At 42.6% G+C, this 18,616-nt stretch overlaps 3 protein-coding genes across 5 annotated transcripts; 2 read left to right on the top strand and 1 right to left on the bottom strand.

Annotated features, from left to right (window-relative positions):
• Positions 1–7,269, top strand: LOC115670957 (serine/threonine protein phosphatase 2A 55 kDa regulatory subunit B beta isoform-like). 3 transcript variants are annotated; one of them, XM_030592378.2, is made up of 14 exons: positions 1–563; positions 1,947–2,050; positions 2,163–2,261; positions 2,386–2,505; positions 3,246–3,455; positions 3,642–3,733; positions 4,065–4,183; positions 4,338–4,461; positions 4,660–4,783; positions 5,324–5,392; positions 5,478–5,569; positions 5,674–5,751; positions 5,965–6,029; positions 6,416–7,269. In XM_030592378.2, the coding sequence occupies exons 1-14, from the start codon at positions 431–433 to the stop codon at positions 6,544–6,546; spliced, it is 1,560 nt and encodes a 519-aa protein (XP_030448238.1). In that variant the 5' UTR covers positions 1–430; the 3' UTR covers positions 6,547–7,269. The 3 variants fall into 3 exon arrangements, with proteins under 3 accessions (XP_030448238.1, XP_030448235.1, XP_030448237.1); XM_030592375.2 differs by having other exon boundaries at positions 3–563; positions 6,410–7,269; XM_030592377.2 differs by having other exon boundaries at positions 4–563; positions 3,246–3,452; positions 6,410–7,269.
• Positions 7,270–8,123: 854 nt separating this feature from the next.
• On the top strand, positions 8,124–11,289 carry LOC115671105 (uncharacterized). Its single transcript, XM_056321077.1, is given in 3 exon segments — positions 8,124–8,273; positions 8,275–8,591; positions 10,878–11,289. Coding segments are annotated over 3 exon segments (651 nt in total). The 5' UTR covers positions 8,124–8,174; the 3' UTR covers positions 11,113–11,289.
• Positions 11,290–12,041: 752 nt separating this feature from the next.
• Positions 12,042–15,601, bottom strand: LOC115670958 (ferrochelatase-2, chloroplastic). The gene is made up of 9 exons (XM_030592379.2): positions 15,456–15,601; positions 14,437–14,755; positions 14,210–14,353; positions 13,956–14,057; positions 13,621–13,724; positions 13,408–13,534; positions 13,140–13,292; positions 12,853–12,953; positions 12,042–12,488 (listed from the first exon to the last, which is right to left on the bottom strand). Exons 1-9 carry the CDS (start codon positions 15,539–15,541, stop codon positions 12,176–12,178), a joined length of 1,449 nt encoding a protein of 482 aa, XP_030448239.1. The 5' UTR covers positions 15,542–15,601; the 3' UTR covers positions 12,042–12,175.
• Between the last annotated feature and the right edge of the window lie 3,015 nt (positions 15,602–18,616).

Genomic DNA, 18,616 nt, shown 5'->3' with positions numbered 1-18,616 from the left:
AGAGAGAAAGACACACAGAAGAGAGAGAAAATTTTCCTGTGCTCGTTGATTTCCTCTCCCCAACACAGAGAGAGAGACAGAGAGAGAGAGAGAGAGATCTGATTGACGCTGCCCATTTCCCTCCTCCCGCAGCGAGAGTGAGCGGCGATAGTGAAGCAATCGCATCGCGCCGACCGGCAGCCTCCCCCCGGCGATGATCGGGCAATGGACGAGGAATCCGGCGACCCGCGCCGCCGCGGTCGAACCTCGTGACCGGAAATCCCCGCGAGATTGATGCGGGAGCTCCGATAGTCCACGGATCGATTGTTCTGTGCATTCCCCCCCGGTCGCCCGGTGGTCGCGGCCTCGGTTTCTTTACCCCCTTTCCCTCCCCCACCTCTGCTCCGATTGGATTGCGGATTCGAGTGGGGGTTTCTTCCCGTGGGAATAAATGAACGGAGGCGGCGGCGTGGAGGAGTTCGCTTCGTCGGCGGCGGCGGCGGCGGAGTCGCCGCGGCAGGCTCTGGAGTGGAAATTCGCGCAGGTCTTCGGCGAGCGCACGGCCGGCGAAGAGGTCCAGGAAGGTGAGAGCTTTTCTCCGCTCTCGATTTGGCATTGATAGGGATTTTTGATCCGCAATCGGTCGCGTGTGATTGTCGATGCCGATTGGTTCGCCATTGTTCGCGAGTGTGGCTAGAAATATCGAGCTGCGTTGGCTTCCGGCTGGGTTCGGGGAAGTTCGTTTCAGTCTCATTGTTGGAGTGTACACAGTACGGTAGTTGTTAATTTTGGAAAGATGAATGAGAGGGGATTTCGTTAGATTTTGGTCTTTCGCTCGATTAGTTAGTGTGAATATCGATTTAGGTCGTGCAGGTCGAGTTCTTGACTTCGCGTATCGATGACGGCCAATAGCTCGAAGTTCCTCTTACGCTTGTGCTGAGCCTCGTTTTATGAAAGCGTGGATGTTGTGTTTGATGTTAGAACTTATAGGCAGCTTAGAAATGAAGGCTTCAATTGAATAAGACCCGAGTTGACTGCTGCAGCTTCTGTTCCTAATGCACGAATAATTTGTTGATGGGCAAGTTGTTAGTTGATGATTAAAGCCACACTCGTTTTTGCCTAGAGAAGCTCTGCAAAGTTTATCATTCTAGATGATTAGAACTTACTACCAGGAAAATCTCCACACTAAGAGTTTTGGCATGGCTAGCTTCAAATGAGACTCGGTTAGTTTCAGGGTTATTGCTTCCATCCTAGGTTAAGTTAAGCATGGCCAGCAATGTCATTGACAATGGTGTATGCAGAAATACCATGTCTCCGTGCAGCTTAATCTGCCTATTAGCATTGACAGGACTTGCCACTATAGGATGAACAAGGTGTGTTTGTCGCACTTGGATATGGTAACTAAAGAAAAGGGAAAATGGGCCTATATTTCACTAGGAGCTGGATCATCATTACATGTCAGATTGTCGATTTGATTTTAAAAGCTTGTCATGTGCCCAAATAACTGGTTCGGCTGAGTGGAGATGGAGTGGACTGTGAGCACTCTCGTTCCCAAGCTAATGCAGCTTGTTAGCCAGTTCTTTCTGTGTGTCACCGTTGAGGGAGTTTGATTACCAGCCAAGTTGATGAATGAAGTTCAAGGTAGTAACTTATTCAAAGGTCGTGTTGCTAGCCAGGTGGAGTCGGTGATCTTCAGTGGATGTTATGAAACTATGAAAAGCCATGGGATTTTCTTCTCAGAGCAGAACGCTCATAATTTATTTACTTGAAATGGAGCTAACTTTCGGAGAATATGGAAGTACTTGGACACTGCTCATTAAAAGCCTTACTTGATTTCTACTTATATGAGAAGCATTATGGTACTGAATCAGTTGCTGTTGGCTTCTATTTTTCTTGCAATGGAAGGATATGTACTCAGGGCGTTAATAAATACAAAAGAATTTCTAAGTTTCTCTTTTTTTGTGCAGTTGACATAATTTCTGCTATTGAGTTCGATAGAACTGGGGACTACCTTGCTACTGGAGATCGTGGGGGTCGAGTTGTTTTATTTGAAAGAACCGACAATAGGGATGTGAGTGACTGATTACCCTTTGCATTTGCTAAGTTTTCTTGTGTGCAAGCTATTTCCTGTTGTATTTGCTTATAGAATCTCTAGTATAATAACAAAGACGTATAACATGTAGCATGGAGGGAATAGAAGAGATCTTGAAAGGACTGATTATACACTGAGTAAGCATCCCGAGTTCCGCTATAAAACAGAGTTTCAAAGCCATGAACCTGAGGTATTTGTCCATGGCTTTTATGCAAATTGACACTTTCTTTTCCTTCTTTCTGGATAATTTTGCAGTGCAACATTTATGATTGTGGACTTAATTGAACCTGACATGATTACATGTGCTGCTGCAGTTTGATTACCTCAAAAGTTTGGAAATTGAGGAGAAAATTAACAAGATTAGATGGTGCCAGACGGCAAATGGCGCCTTGTTTCTTCTCTCTACAAATGACAAGACAATTAAATATTGGAAGGTATTTTGATTGTTGTGCCTGTATAGATGTGTGTTATGCAAATATGTTCATGGCATTATTAGGATACAACAAATTCTTCGGAAAAATTATTACGATAAGATGGAGCTATAATCGTGTTGGGCCTCTTCCTGTGCAGCCGTATATTGTTTTCTCTGCCATTCCTCATAATGTTGCATCTATTACTTTAAGTGGTGTAGTTCCTTTCTTGTATGCTCATGCTTAACATGTGCAGTAAATTGTCCTATGTAACATCGTCAGAGGACCTTTTACCGGATCTTTAATTAAGTTATTTATGAAATTTTCCTCAGATAGAATCATCTTTTCAAACCTAAAATAAGCAGATAATACATGGACATGGCATCAAAAGATGACTGATGTCATTTCATCAAGTACAATGATTTCTCCTTCTATGCATTGAGGATGATTTATTATACCAAGTTTTTTTTTCTCCTTTTGTCCCATTTATCAGCATGGAAAGGCAAGGAATTTAAGCGACCAATCTAAAGAATATGAATGTGCTTCTATGATGAAAAGCTGAAGTAGATCTAACGTGAATCAACAAAGCCTATTCCGTCCTGTCTGTTTCTAGTTGTCTAAATCTGTGGAAAATAAGCCCTCAATGCTTGCCAAACTCAGATGTTCTTCTTCTCATAAGCACAATCTTCTTTGAAAGCTTGACAGTGCCACCACTTTTAGGACATAAGGTATTGATATTGTTGTTATCTTCTCAAAAATTTCAGGTCCAAGAGAAAAAGGTGAAAAAAGTGTGCAGCATGAATTTAGACCCTTCAAAAGCAGTGGGGAATGGTCCAGTTGTTTCTCCAAGCATGTCGATCTCCCCGAAACATCATATGGCTAATGGACGATGTGGCGAAAAGTCCTTCGGGTGTTCGAGCAATGACTTCTCAATCCCATCTGATGGAGTGCCATCCCTACATTTGCCCGTGGTAGTTGTACTTGTTTAATTTACTTGTATTCTGGCCATAACCTTTCTTTTTTGGAGTCCGAGACAAAACTTGGAGACAGTGAAGTGCTAATGTATATTTTACATGTGGGATAAGTTTAGCAATTGCTGTAGTTTGGTAAGTTCATTTTAGATCTGCAGTAGTAAAACCTGATGCTTGTGCGATGTACAGGTAACCAGTCATGAGACAAGCCTTGTGGCTAGATGTCGAAGAATCTATGCTCATGCCCATGACTACCACATTAACTCCATATCCAACAACAGGTGCATTAACTGCATGTGATTGCATTGATATTCTTTTTTGCCCCTTAATCCAGATTTCTCTTTCATATGCTTGCATATTGTTTGCTCTGTTTCCTGCTTCACATTGGATATTGTAGAATAGGAGATTCTTGACTGATCGAAGTTTTCACTAACACTGCCTTTATATTGATCACATTTCCTGAAAGGAAATTTGATGTTAAATAATAATTAGGTTAGGGGCACCTTTTAATAGAGAGAAGTTTATGTTAATAACGTGAAGCCCCAGCCATCCACCCTGAAAACGCAGTTTCTGTGTGGCGAAATGAAATTTCTGGTTTTTTTTGGTTTGCAGTGACGGTGAAACTTTCATATCAGCTGATGATCTGAGAATCAATCTCTGGAATTTGGAAATTAGCAATCAAAGTTTTAACATTGTCGATGTGAAGCCAGCAAACATGGAGGATCTAACTGGTAAAACTCCACAGTCTGGATCTGAGTATTGTTTTTCTCATTTACTGCAATATACACCACACTGCTGTTCACATGGTCACATGTTGATTAAGACATCAAACAAGAAGGCTGAACGTTCACCTTCTCATGTCGCTTCTTTTAACTACTCTTGCAGAGGTGATAACTTCAGCAGAATTTCATCCATCCCACTGTAACACGTTGGCATATAGTAGCTCGAGGGGCTCAATCCGTCTTATTGATATGCGACAGTCAGCTTTATGTGATAGACATAGCAAATTGTAAGCAAACTGCTATATTTTTACATAGACCATTTCTTGGAAAATGTATTGTCAAAAAAGAAGAGTCAAAGTCAGTTATAGCGCTTTATCTTTATAAGAAATGTGTTGGGTGTGACAGTGAATCATACCTGTTGGACTTGACAGACTTTAATTTGAATAAACTTAAGTTGAGCTATCTTTCTCTGCCTTCTTGGACAGATTCGAGGTACAGGAAGCATCTGGGTCAAAGTCCTTCTTCACTGAAATAATTGCCTCAGTATCAGATATTAAATTTGCTAAAGATGGAAGACATATACTCAGCCGCGATTACATGACTCTCAAGGTTTATGCTCTTACAATAGCCTTTTTGGCATCCTGTGGCAATTGAAAAAGTTGTGATGTCATATTCGAGTTTCAGAGTGCCGTACATTTTGAGAAGCAAAGAATAAACACTACACAATTCTAGAGCTTCCTACCATTCAGTTTGCATGTGCAAATTGTCAAAGTCATATTGTGGAACATTGTTCTTTTCCCAATGAATATGATTTTGATATAGATAATTGTGAATTGACGGGTGTTTAGCTTGAGGGTATAGGTGTTTGGATTCTATCATGCTATTCCCATCTTCTCAGGAGTATTGAAAATATTAATTATTTTAGAAGGTTGCTACCCTGAGGTCATCCGATTATTCTTCTTCAGATTCCCTGTCACCACGTGTTTTTCCTGTTCCTTGTCATTTTCTCTTGCCATATTCAGAAAAAAGAAATGAACTTTTTGATTTTGGACAATCTCTCTGGTAGCGTCTTCTTTTTTGGAATGTGATTTCTTCCTAGTGTTTTTTAGCATTCTTCTCGATGTCACTTTTTTCCTTTACTTCTCTCAGCTCTGGGACATAAATATGGATTCTGGACCAGTTGCAACTTTCCAGGTGCACGAACATTTGAGGCCAAAGGTGATATATTTCCAAAAAAACATCCTCTTTCGCTCATAGATAAGAGGTTGATGGAGCTTATTCTCTTTTTTTGCCCAATGGTCAGCTGTGTGATTTGTACGAGAATGATTCCATCTTTGACAAATTCGAATGCTGTTTAAGTGGAGATGGGCTCCGAGTGGCGACCGGTTCTTACAGGTTCACTTTGCATATTCTACTTATGATGATATTGATTTTGAAGCTGAAGTTTGTTGCCCATAGTATATTATTGCTGCTTGACTGTATGCTTACCATCTTTTCAGCAACGTGTTTCGTGTATTTGGTTGTTCTCAAGACAGCAGTGAAGCAACAACACTGGAAGCTACCAAAAACCCCATGAAGTAAGTCTCAAAGAGAGCTAGTGAATGATGAGAACTAGTTAAAGATATGAAAGCCAAATGAGGAATCTCAAAGTGTATTAAATAGCCTTCGCACGACTTAACTGGAATCTCTCTTTATTCTCGTGGATTCTGATATGCCATATATATTCTTAGCCAGATATACATGCTCTATATGAATTGCCATTTTTAATCTCTAATTTCGTATGCCCCCAGGAAACAAACCCCAGCGCCATCTAAGCCATCTAGATCTCTTGGTCTAACTCGTGTTGTCAGAAGAGGTACCTTCTTGCTAGTGCTTTCAATCTCATGTTTTATTTGTCCATTTTGTTCCGAGTATTGGAGCATCTGCAGGTGTTTAGTTGATAGTGAAATTTCTATAGCCTTTTGCTAAACAAGGTTGTTACATATTGCCTTGTCACTTGGTAGCTGAAATCCCAGCTATTGCTAAGTTTGCTGTTTTATCAATTTTCACCATCGCGGTGACCATATGTCGAAAGTTTGCTCCTTTTGGAAAATGAATTTTGTGGACTGTGCTAATGAAGGTCGTTTTTGAAAGTGCTTGGGCTGGCTATCGGTTGCTTTGTTGGGATTACCTAGTATGCTTATGTTTCTTTTACAAACTGAGTTCCTGCTAATATCTTGCATTTGACTTCAAAAGGACCAGAAAACTCTGGAGTTGATGCCAATGGAAACCCTTATGATTTCACAATGAAACTGCTGCACCTGGCCTGGCATCCAACTGAAAATTCGCTAGCAATTGCGGCTTCAAACAGCCTCTACATGTACTATGCATAGTGGTGGTATAAATGAAACTTTAGCACGAAGCATACAGCACATCTTAGCACGAAGCATACGGCGCATCTTTGCCGATCGTTTTGTAAGTTCCCTCCGGACAACGACAACTAACAGCAATCCAACAATACGGTCGGACGGTTACTTCTCAAAGGAACAGACTTTCTGTTTTGCTTTTCCATTATAATTCTTTTGTAAGGTAAAAAAGAGACAAATTGGTGGCATTCATCAGATCGGAGACGTTTCTTCCGACACCAAGAACAGAGAAGCGAAACATGGAAGTGAAACGGTATGTTACTCTCTCACCCACATCTGAGGAAGCTGTTTTCTGGTGCATCGGTTCTAATCGATACGCAGGGCAAGAACTCTGTATAATTTGTAGTTAGAAGAAGTCGAGAGATTTGGCAAATCCTATGTAATGTTAAATTATAGTTGTCTCTCCCACTCTAACAATTCCTTCTTTATTTAAAAGGAGCTTGCCTTTTGTGATCTTTCTTCTTGAATAAATGGGACATGTGGGCTTTTTGAAGTGGAGAAACCCCACGCAGGTCCTTCCATCCAGCACCAGCATAGAAGACTCTTTGTATTTGAGTCCCCTTAAAGCTGAGTTTAGCTTTGGCTTATTGTATTGCTGAATTTGTTTCATGTTACTGTTATGGATGACTGATCGGATACAGAACCTAGAAGATCAATGAGGTTAGCTAGATCTGCTGAATTTTGTTTTCATATTATCCTCGATGAAAACTTGCTATTCCAAAATGATGTGCGATTGCAAGCGTCGTGAGCCGATCGGATACTTAATTTGCGGAATCGATCAGTTCATGCATGAATAAGTTTGTTCCTTCAAAATCAAAACGCACAAACTTGCGATTAGAAGTTAGTACAACTTTGGAAAGGTGCATGACGTGGCCCCCATGCCATACTTGTGGTGAATCCCATTGCTTTTCTTTTTCTTGGTAATTTTCTTGTTTCCGTAAATAATCAAAGGTTGAAACCATCAAAAAAATCTCGAATCATTAAATTTGTGCCACCTTAACCTTAAATTAATTTTTTGTCACAAAAAATTCCTAAGCTGGTGCATTTATGCCACCTCTACTACAAATTAATTTTCTTGTTACAAAAAATTGCCAATTGATATATTCGTGACAAACATATCCTTCGCTAGCTTCTGTCCAATATCACCAGTAAATTGCCGACATGGAAACGCACATGCGGTGTAGCAAATTTCTCAATCCAAAGTCTGGGTGATTTGGGATTTCTCATGAGATGAAAATCGGTCTAGAGCTAAATTGCGGCGTGGATGTGCGAGTTTTGAAATTTTTAATGAATCGGTTTTGGATTTTTTATAATACGAAATTAGTTGGGGCGTAACTTGTCACGGGTATGTCGAAGTTTTCGACATTTTTTGCGGTATTATTTCAAAGACAAGTGAAATTAAAGGTGGGAAGGGAAAAGAAAAGAAAAAGGAAGCATCGCATGAAACCGCCCTGAATTGTTGGAAAAGAACAAAGGAACAGATGAACCATGAGAAGCCACCTCACCCTCGTCTTCCTAAGCAGTCTTAATTTCTTAAATCACATTTGTAAGATCTCTCTCTCTCTCTCTCTCACTCTCCCTCCCTGCGTGCGACAATGGCTCTCCTCGCGAAGACCGCCCGCCTCTCGCCGCACCTCCGCGCCCTCTCCCTCCACACCACCGCCCCTTCCCTCTCCGCCGCCGCGGCGGCGGCCCGGCGGCGGGGCCGCGCCCACTCCGGCCCCCTACGCCCGCGCCCCGCCTCCCTCCGCCTCCTCGCCGCCCCCGGGCCTCTCCAAGGCGGCGGAGTACGTGATCTCCAAGGTGGACGACCTCATGAACTGGGCCCGCCGCGGCTCCATCTGGCCCATGACCTTCGGCCTCGCCTGCTGCGCCGTCGAGATGATGCACACCGGCGCCGCCCGGTACGATCTCGACCGCTTCGGCATCATCTTCAGGCCCAGCCCTCGCCAGTCCGATTGCATGATCGTCGCCGGCACGCTCACCAACAAGATGGCTCCTGCTCTCCGCAAGTAGGTTCCCGTCTGCTTTCGATTTTTTTTTTTTCCGAATTTTTATTTGGTTGATTGCGGTATGGTTTGACGAGGGATGGGTGAGGGTAATTACGCTTGGGAGTGCGGTTTGTCGTACTTTTTGGTGGATTTTGTTGATTGCCGCTTGGTTTCTGAGAAATACGTGGAGAGAAATCTGATTGGAGGAGTTGGGAGTCGCACGATGTTGTTTTCACCTTTGGGTTTGCTCGTCATTTGGTTGTGAGGGATCTGGGTTTCTATGGGACATTAGGAGATTTTGTGCTTCGTTGAGGTTTTGAATATTTGGTGGGGTGACGGATGTTTAACTTAGCTCGTTGGATCGTGTCAATGCCCCGCCTACTTCATCGTGTTTTTTTCTCCTTCATACTTGCATGATTTTTGTAGTGACGGCGTGCCAGAAAATCAGGTAATGACAGTGGCGATGAAATTTGTCGCCTAATCCGTAGGAATTCAGGGGTTTGTTCCAATCGGAAGTTGATATTCATCAGAATAGAGATTGGGTGAAAATGGTAGAAAATTGAGTTCTGGTGGTGGTTCTTAGATGACCTTGAAATGGGCTTGTAAATGCACGTCAAAGGAGGGGTTCTTGATGCTTGTTACATGGCCAGACAAAAGATTTTCGAGTTAGGTGAAAAAAAGGAGAGAGATAGAACAGGAGCAGTAGCCCTGAATTATGTCTGAGATGATAAAGAGCGAGCCGCCAATAGCAAATCACTCAAGATGCAAACGCCTGGAAGTCACCAAGAGAATGGTAGAGAAATTGGACGCGTCAATGAACGGATCAAATTGTTGGGGAACAAAGGTTTGTTGCCACCACCAGGAAATAGAAGAGAATGGTAGAGAAATTGGACACGTCAATGAAGAGATTAAATTGTTGGGGAACAAAGCTTCGTTGCTACCACCAGGAAATAGAAGAGAATGGTAGAGAAATTGGACACGTCAATGAAGAGATTAAATTGTTGGGGAACAAAGCTTCGTTGCCATCACCAGGAAATAGAAGAGAATGGTCGAGAAATTGGATGCGTCAATGAAGAGATTAAATTGTTGGGGAACAAAGCTTCGTTGCCACCACCAGGAAATAGAAGAGAATGGTAGAGAAATTGGATGCGTCAATGAAGAGATCAAATTGTTGGGGAACAAAGCTTCGTTGCCACCACCAGGAAATAGAAGAGAATGGTAGAGAAATTGGACGCGTCAATGAAGAGATCAATTTGTTAGGGAACAAAGCTTCGTTGCCACCACCGTTAAAGGGCATTGTGGACTTAGAATTCACCTGGGGCTGGTCTTGGAGATTATTTGCAAAATTGAACTTATGCAACATTGTGCCATTCTGTCTGTACAAACCCCACTCCCGGGTGGGTGGGGGAGAGACCGTGGGTTGAGTGGATGGTGAAATATCTGCAAAATGGGGAGACCTATTTGGAGAAATATTACGGTTTAAGGCATGTTTAGTTACTGGGTTCAGGGTAGGAAGATTAGCAGTGCCTTGTGTTGTACGCATTGTTGGATGGAACACACCACCCCCCCCCCAAAAAAAAACATTTTTTAAGATCTAACAATCTGACTTTATTGGCTGCTTTTTGTATTGTCAAATTCATCTAAAACTTTGAGGCCAAATAAGGACTAGTCCTAATTTTGTCATTGTTATTATCTTCCTGGTTTCTGAAGCAATATTGGTTAATTATCTTCTGTATTCGGAGTGGATAGTGTGTAGTCCGGGCATTTATCATCCATATTTTGAGTTATGTGCATACCACCAGAGGTTTGGTGAATCTTTGCAATTTAATAGCACCAGAGCCAAATCATGTGGGAAGCAATCTAGGTGGTCATCTGCTATCTTTGGCTCAGTTTCCAAAGTGTGCTTAGTGTATTATTAGGAGGCAGAGGTCTCCCTATGTCACTCACTTGAAGGATAAGAAATTTTTGCAACTAGCATTTAATAGCTTATGTATATATTGCTTGATTATGGATATGGATTCAGTGACTCCTTGTTCACCCTGGTTGCTGACTTATGATTGCTGCAACTAATTTTCTGCACATTGCCTCTTTGTTCCATCCTGAGAATACCGTTGTCAGTGGACTCCTGACACAGAGTATGGTTCTGTGGTGGATCAAGAATTGGGTGTCTTATCCATTTTTAACTATTCTGCTGATCGGAACTTATTGCAGATTGCACTCCTCTTTTAAGCATTGTTCTTTGCTTTTTACTGACAATATATGATCAAAAAATAATTGTGAGTCTACACCATCAAAAAATGGTTGCAGGGTTTATGACCAAATGCCGGAGCCGAGGTGGGTAATCTCTATGGGAAGCTGTGCTAATGGTGGTGGTTACTACCACTATTCCTACTCCGTCGTTCGTGGTTGTGACAGGATCGTCCCTGTTGACATCTATGTTCCTGGTTGCCCTCCTACTGCTGAGGCCTTGCTTTATGGTCTACTCCAGCTGCAGAAGAAGATCAACAGGCGCAAGGATTTCCACGTCTGGTGGACCAAATGAGGCTCTTGTAGTTGTTTATGTTCCTGGAAGCTTCGGTTGTGTCCTTATTGGATGATAAATAAGATCGTGGTGGCTTTTCCTACCTTGGTAAATGGTATGTAAAAGCGAAAGACTTGGGAATCACCGTGACCATGATTTTGGGGTGTTCTTTATGGCAAATTACTGATGCATTACAAATAGGATCTCCACTCTTCTGAAGCTTTTGCAGTGAAAGCAGATCCTGCAACTTTACTTTTCTTTCCTTCATTTAGCTTTGATGTGGACGGACTTTCATGTGATGTATGTGTTTAAAGCATATGGATGTTGAGATTTTGAACTAAATAAAGCGCTGTGGTATTTGGTTCACGAATGCTGATCTGATGAACATCGTGTTTGGGTTTGTTCTTGCAATCATCTGGAGCTTTGGACTCTATACTAACAATTCAAGGATGCAGATAGGTGCCTTGTCTGCCTTAATAAAGCTTATCGCTAATCGAATCGAAAATCATTTCTTGTGAAAATTTTTCAAGTCATGGGATTGGAGGCATGGAGAAGTATCAACTTCTGATCGACGCTTAAATTCAATTTTTATAACTTATTATTGAAGATATCGTTGGTCAAATCTCTCTTTCCCAGCTTTTGGTTTTACTTCTGGTCAAATGGCTTTCTTCCTAGCTCTTGGTTTACCGTAAGCTGGCCGTAGTTGGTTGAAAAGGCACCTCTCTTGTATCGTGTTTACTGTAAAAGGAATTCCGTGATTCCAAGCCTTTGTGATCAATAAATCCTCAATATCCAAAACTGCATATCTGATAAAGTCTTAAATGGCATAGTTACACGTACGAGGACCGCAAGGTCACAGCCTCACGAAATACCTGAACAAGGCCTAAACGACCTGAATGTGACCAGATCAAAGCGATAAACCCCCCGAAAAAAGAAATCTAATTCAACACTCCCACACGAGCAAATGTCGACAATCCAAGGTGGAAAAAAGGAGCAATTTTCGAAGTGCATATGGGATTTTGGACTCTACTCTCAAATCTTTCATGTCAATCTTATTGACGTTCAACAGCATGTTGTATCTTCCTCAGAGATGATTCTTGAAAGCTGTTATCATTTTTGGGGATAAAAGCAAGAGAAATGCCAATATTGAACCAAAAAACATCTTGATTGCATAGTTAACCGGATCCAGGTCAAGAGAATTTGAGGAAGTCCTGGGGCTCGACAGGGCTGTTGCTGAAGGTAGGGTTTCGATCACTGCATCAGCTAGATCCGTGATGAACGAAGAGGTACAACCCAGAGCCGGAACACGGCCCCAATTCTCAACGCCAGATTCAAGTGCCAACTCTCTGTACTCCATGTCTATCTCTTCAAGAGTTTCAATATGCTCACTCACAAAGCTGGAGTTAGAAACCAGGGCAAAATCAGTTCCAGTTGAACTAAACAAAACTTTTGATTTTTATAAACTACTTTCACCGTGAATGAGACCAGAAAATTGAAAATCAATCAAGTAAAGAGAAGAGTTTAAAGAAATGGCAACAGATGTCCAATTCACAGCAAGCAATGTCCATATCCGCATTCAAGATGCCTATATGAAATGTAATATCTGGGCAGTCGATGACCTGATGTATCTGACAAAATTTATAAAATACTAGGACAAAAGACTCAGGAGCTGGCAAGTTAAAACCGAAAACGGGTCATGTCAAGACATTCTCCTTTACAACTCAATGCTTATAGACTCAACTTCAATTGAAGATAGCTCACCTCACTGGAACTGCTAGGAGACTCTTCACCCCTTTTTTGCCGAGCTCGACAAGTACTTCATCAGTGTAGGGCTTCAGCCATTCCACAGGTCCAACTCGGCTCTACAAAGGAAATGAAATAAAAATGAGAGAGAGAGAGAGAGAGAGAGAGAGAGCATTTATATAGCTCGGCTATCGGCTAACTAGCAAAGAGGCCAGAGTAAGTTGCATACAACAGTCTCTAAGCACAATTAACAACCAAAAGAAGTGGTCTCTAAGAAGGGCAACAACTAATATTTCACAACCAACCTGGTAAGCAAGTTTATGCTGATTGTTAACTCCTCTAGATTTCAGTTCCTGCATAATCAAGTAAATGCACTCTTCCATCTGGTCCTTGTATGGATCTCCAGCATCCACAATGTAACTAACGGGTACTCCATGAGCACTGAAGAATATTACGGCCTAAAATTGAATAAAAATATACAATTAATTAAGCCATTTCCAGTGGACGAGGCCAGATTGCTTAAATGTTCTGATTTTTCGCATCTGATGTAAGCTGTGACAAATACCAACTCACTTCCTCAGGGTTGGAGAAACTCTCCAGTTCCTTCTGAATCAGGTCCGCCATAGACTTTATGTAACCCTCTCTTTGATACCAAGATTGTATTATAGAAACAGGCACTGTTGACAGATAAGCATCTTCCCTGAAAAATGATCCGTTGAATCTAGTTAGGAAGAACGAGACACTCAACTTGTGCAAACAAAGGCGGTACAAAGACGAAGAACATACTTGAATGCATTTTGAATGACTCGGACGCTTGAACCAGTCGTAGAAATAGAATATTGTGGATAGAGCGGAAGTACAACAAGCCTTGTAATCCTGTCCCTCTTGATCTGTCCAGAAGTAGACAAAAATTTCAGCCATATAGCCTTGGTTATCTTGAGAAGAGGAGTAGCGGCGAAATCACTTGAGCACAGAAAATTCATATAAATGGTCAACTGACAGATCACCAACGTATTATGGAAAGACATGGTTGTCTAACTATTCAACAATATTTGACAAATTACATCAATACAAGCAGCGCAATAAAAATGTTAGATATCCTCTTAAGAATTGGCAACAACCTGCTGAACTGCCTCCTCGGTGAAGGGATACCAGTAGCGCATGCCAACATAGACATTTGCAGACATGTTCTTTGCTTCCAAAGCCCCTTTGAGTGCCTGTGCCTGCAAAAAGTGCGACATAACATTCACACCTAGCTATGTAAACTAAAGATATCATTTTAATGCAGTATATATAGAAAGAAGAAAGTAGAGAACATCTTCGAAAGAGATATTAGGCACATAACAAGACTGAAAAAGGCAGCACACTATTTTACCTGCTCATCAGTTATTTTACGTAAAGGTGAGCCGCCTCCTATGGCAGCATATCCTTCTCTACTTTTGGGAGCCCGGATTACAGATATTAGCTGCGCAAGGGGTTTTTGCAAGAATCGGAACAGCCTGGGAAGACGTATGATATCCTGTGAATGGAGAAGATAAACATTCAGCCAGATATACACAATTGAAAAACATGCATATATGCATAAAAGGTTAGATAGCATACGGGATCTGCAAATAAATTGAACAGAAAGGGTTGCACGTCGTGAAGAGTCTCTGGACCACCGAGATTCAGAAGGAGCACTCCAACTTTTTCTTCCGCAGCATGCGAGTCGGACTCCACAGCAGTACCATCGTACGTGCACACTCCAGCAGAGCAAAATGTCTGTCTAACCTGGTTTCTCTTTTCACAGGGGCCAAAGAAATTTGATCTTGAAAGTGCTCCACTCCTCTCGCCATTCAAATCCGTAGAAACCTTTAAGGCTTGGGATGATTCATAATCCCTCTGCCCATTCGCAAAATGGAAACGTACAGACGTTTGAAACCTGATGTGGTACAGATCGTGCAAAATGTCAAGCCCAACTCAAAACCCCAATGTCTACACAAGAAATTGTTAACAAGTCGAGCGCACATTGCTCTAATTGCTAGTGTCTACTGCTGCGCAACAAGCTAGTCTATCTCAGCTAAGTGATACTCGACTGTCCGGAAGAGCCGAGACGCCTTTTGCCCTCTACCCCCCAACAGAGCGCAAATTGGATTCTCCATGACCAAGAACCAATTTTTGTCCACCGCCACATTGACCTGATCAGCTCGATTACCGTCCAATCGAAGCATAACATACAAAATTCTTTCACCCCTCGTCGTGCTTTTCTCGAATCAACCGCTCTAAGCCCCTCCCCTCCCCTTGCAAAACTTGATCAAATTACCAAATCCTCGGTCACAACCAAAGACAAGGACGCGCCGCGACATTCCACCTTTACGAACACGATTCACACGAAGCCTCCCATCATGATCCAAAACGTACAACGAATCAAACACACATCACGCACGCACGCACGCACGCACGCAACAATCAGCCAGATATCCACAACACTTGCCATCACAAAATTCCGCAACGGCCCAACGCAAGTCGCGCCAGGAGTCCAGGAAAAATTCGATCTCCTGTCGTTCCTTCTTTTTAGGAGATCGATCTTCCCAAACGATTTTGCGAAAAGATGTTAACCGAAAGCGAAATAAGAAACCGACCTCGATGAGTCGGGACTGCCATTACGTAGCTGACGACGGGCGATCCTGACCGAATCAAGGGCAATGGAGCTCGCCGCAGCGTCCATGGCGCCGACTTTCTCGACGATATTTTCCCGGGGGCCAAAAAAAAGAGGAAAATTCGAGAGAAGATGGGTTCCGCGGCACCAGCTTTATAAGGGGTTTCGCTGAGACCGAATGGGAGTTGCTGAATCGAGTCAATAAAGTACCAACTCTCCTTGCTCTCTATACGCGTTCAACTCTCCCTCTCTCTCTCTACATACAGAGGAGAGGACTTTTTCCTGGAAAGTTGGGTCCATCGTCGGATTGGAGAGACAATATTTTCTCGGGAAATCGATGGAAAATCGAGCCCCGAATTAATAAGGGTTTGACTTCCGACTACTATATGGGAGATCGGTGACGTGGGCGTATCAGGACCTTCCGATATAAGTCGGAAGCCGAATAACGAACGGGCCTGGGCCTTCCACAGCGGGGCCGCCCCATTTCGCTATTTTCGGTCCGGGAGGAGAATCAGAGGGGAGACAGAGAGAGACAGAGGGGAAAGGGGGAAAAAAATACTTCAGAGGGAAACGCATGAATTCCGGCCGTTAGATCCGGCGAGGTCTCGCGAAGGTCTCGTGTATCCAGACCGTTCACATCAGCCGAGTCCTAAAAAATCTGCCCCATGCGTTTCTTCCGTTGTTATCCAGTTTCGTACCCGGCCCCGTGGACCTGTCAAAATGGGTCGTGAATCCATTTTCCGGCCTATATTTGATTAGGCTGTATTGTTATATGGACTATGGATCATAAATGAGTTTAAAATTGTAAAGCCAAAAATAATATGGGCATCAAATGGGTACACAACTTACTTAAACCCAACTCCTCACCTCTATGATTCCCTCTTTACTCTTTCTCGATCTCACGCTCGCTCCGCATTCTCACGTCAGTTTAGATGTGAGTATTCATAAAATAGATTAAATATACAAATATTTTAGTAATATGGGCCGGGTCGGGCAAGTGTTGAGTATGGATCGGATATGGATATACGACACTAAATTTGCATTGCATGAAAATGAATCAAGTTGGGATCTACTAATTTTCGATCCGACCCAACTCACCCGTTTGACGGGTGGGATAAAACAAACGAGGAAGATGCAATCACCGGATGCAGTTCCATTTTTGCATTAGCCCATAAGGAGAGAGAGCTCGTTGCTCTTGGGCCTACGCAGAACGAGCCCGTCTTGATTGGCACATCTATCGCCCTATATATATATACGCTTGATTTCTCCCTGGAGAAGCCATTAGGGTTCCTTTGGATCTCCTTTGCCTCATCGCCGTAACTGGGGTTGAATGCTCGCTTCGTGTTCGAGCTCGAGTTTCTCGAATCGCGAGCCTTGCGCGATCGGTCCTGGTTTGCTCTGTTTTGTTTTTCTGGGTTTTTTTTTCTTCTTTTGGTTTTTGGCCCGTTTGAATTGAACAATGTGGTCGTGGATTGAGTTCTTGAATCGGAGGTGTGGGCGTCTGGCTCCAAGAATCGAGTCAACAGTCGGCGCCGATCGGTGGCGACCGGTCTGCCGCGTGGAGCCGACATCATTTCTCGCCGGTTGAAGATCCCTGAAACTCGAAAAACTCTTGTCGTTTCATGACACAATTAGCCGGCGACATTCCAGTGAAAATTTCAACTTTTTATCTCGATTTCTTGATTTTGAGGGCACTCTCAGACACGGGTGTGTGGTGAATCTCGATACGAGATAAAACGACGACACACCTTTTGCGTGGTGCCGAGAGAGATCGCTACTTCGACACGATGGGAGGAGGCAAGCCTGAGAAGCTTCGCATCTCAGCCATGGCTTCCTCCAAATTTGAAGTAGCTAAATGCATTAACATCTCCTTTTCTTCTTTCTTTTAGTACATTCGCTGTGCGAATACATTTCCTGATCATATTCTGCACAAACCCACTTCTTTCTTGGCCTAATCTTTTCATCTTCGTTTGAACCGAAGCTGTATTTCGCAGAGTCTGATCTTTGTTCAAGAAATGGATCTGTACCCCGTTTTCTGGAATAACCTTTCAAAATTCACAGCTTTGATGTTTTCTCTTTTTGTCAAGTTCTTTTCTTGCCTCGCGGAAGTGTCGAAGATTGCATGCACCAAATTTGAGTTGGGAATCGTCAGAGCACGAACACATAAAAGAAGTTAGACATCAACAGACGAGTACCCACTAAAATGATGTTCGCAGGGACAACTTTTCACGAGCTTAATGGAAAGTAGATACCCAAGTTGGCCTAATGCCTTATGAATGGAACGTAGCTAAAACAACATCCTAGATATTGTCCACCCGATTCCGAACAGTGACCAAAGTCATGCTTGAATGGACAAAGGGCCTGTTTGGGGAACTTTGTGGCCTCAAAGTTCCTTGGCCAAATGCAAATATTTTTTGCATTTCCAAAGGGCTAAGGTCTTTGGCCCAAGGCAGGTCCGATGGTGCTTTGGCAAGTTGCATTTTCAGAATGCAAGTTTTATGTTCATCGCACCATTGATCGCATTGTTTATCTTTCTCAGTAGGTTGCGAGACCTAGGTCTGCCTGAGGTCGCGTAACCTCAGGAGAGGCTGGCCGGTGGTCAGATCTAGCCGTCGGCTGTCACTTCAAAAAAAAATTTAAGAAAAATATTAACAAAAGTCCTTTACAAAATATACACTCTACTAAACAGTATTTAAGCTAAAGTTGCTTTCAAATGTAATTTTAAAATACATTTTATCAAACACTACTTGTATTTCAGAAATCCATTTAGTCCAAAGGCCTTTGCATTTTGCCGAAGACATTTCCCAAAGTCTAACCAAACGAGTCAAATGTATGACAACTACCTGTGTTTGGATGTTTCCTGCATATATTGGCATTGTCCAGCCTCCCTAAGATATCCAAATGATTTATCCCTTCATTGTGCGTAACAGATGTGGCAACTATGTCCTCTTGAAATCGTTTGATAAGGATCAATTATTGAATGAGGATAATAAGAAACAGGATGAATAACTAAGGAAACTCAAGATTACAGTGAAGAAGCCAACTACTCTTTCCCTCCACGAGCCGGTTGATACTGTCAAGTCAGCATCATCAATCACAGTGGTGGATAGATTGGTTTCTTCGAGGATATACCGATTTATTGGG

Source organism: Syzygium oleosum, unplaced genomic scaffold, assembly GCF_021117445.2.
Source record: "Syzygium oleosum isolate NSW1041296 unplaced genomic scaffold, Sole_v2.1 Sole_v2.21, whole genome shotgun sequence".
NCBI lineage: Eukaryota > Viridiplantae > Streptophyta > Magnoliopsida > Myrtales > Myrtaceae > Syzygium > Syzygium oleosum.
Note: the sequence above shows the minus strand (reverse complement) of the source record. Positions and strands in the feature narration are given on the sequence as shown.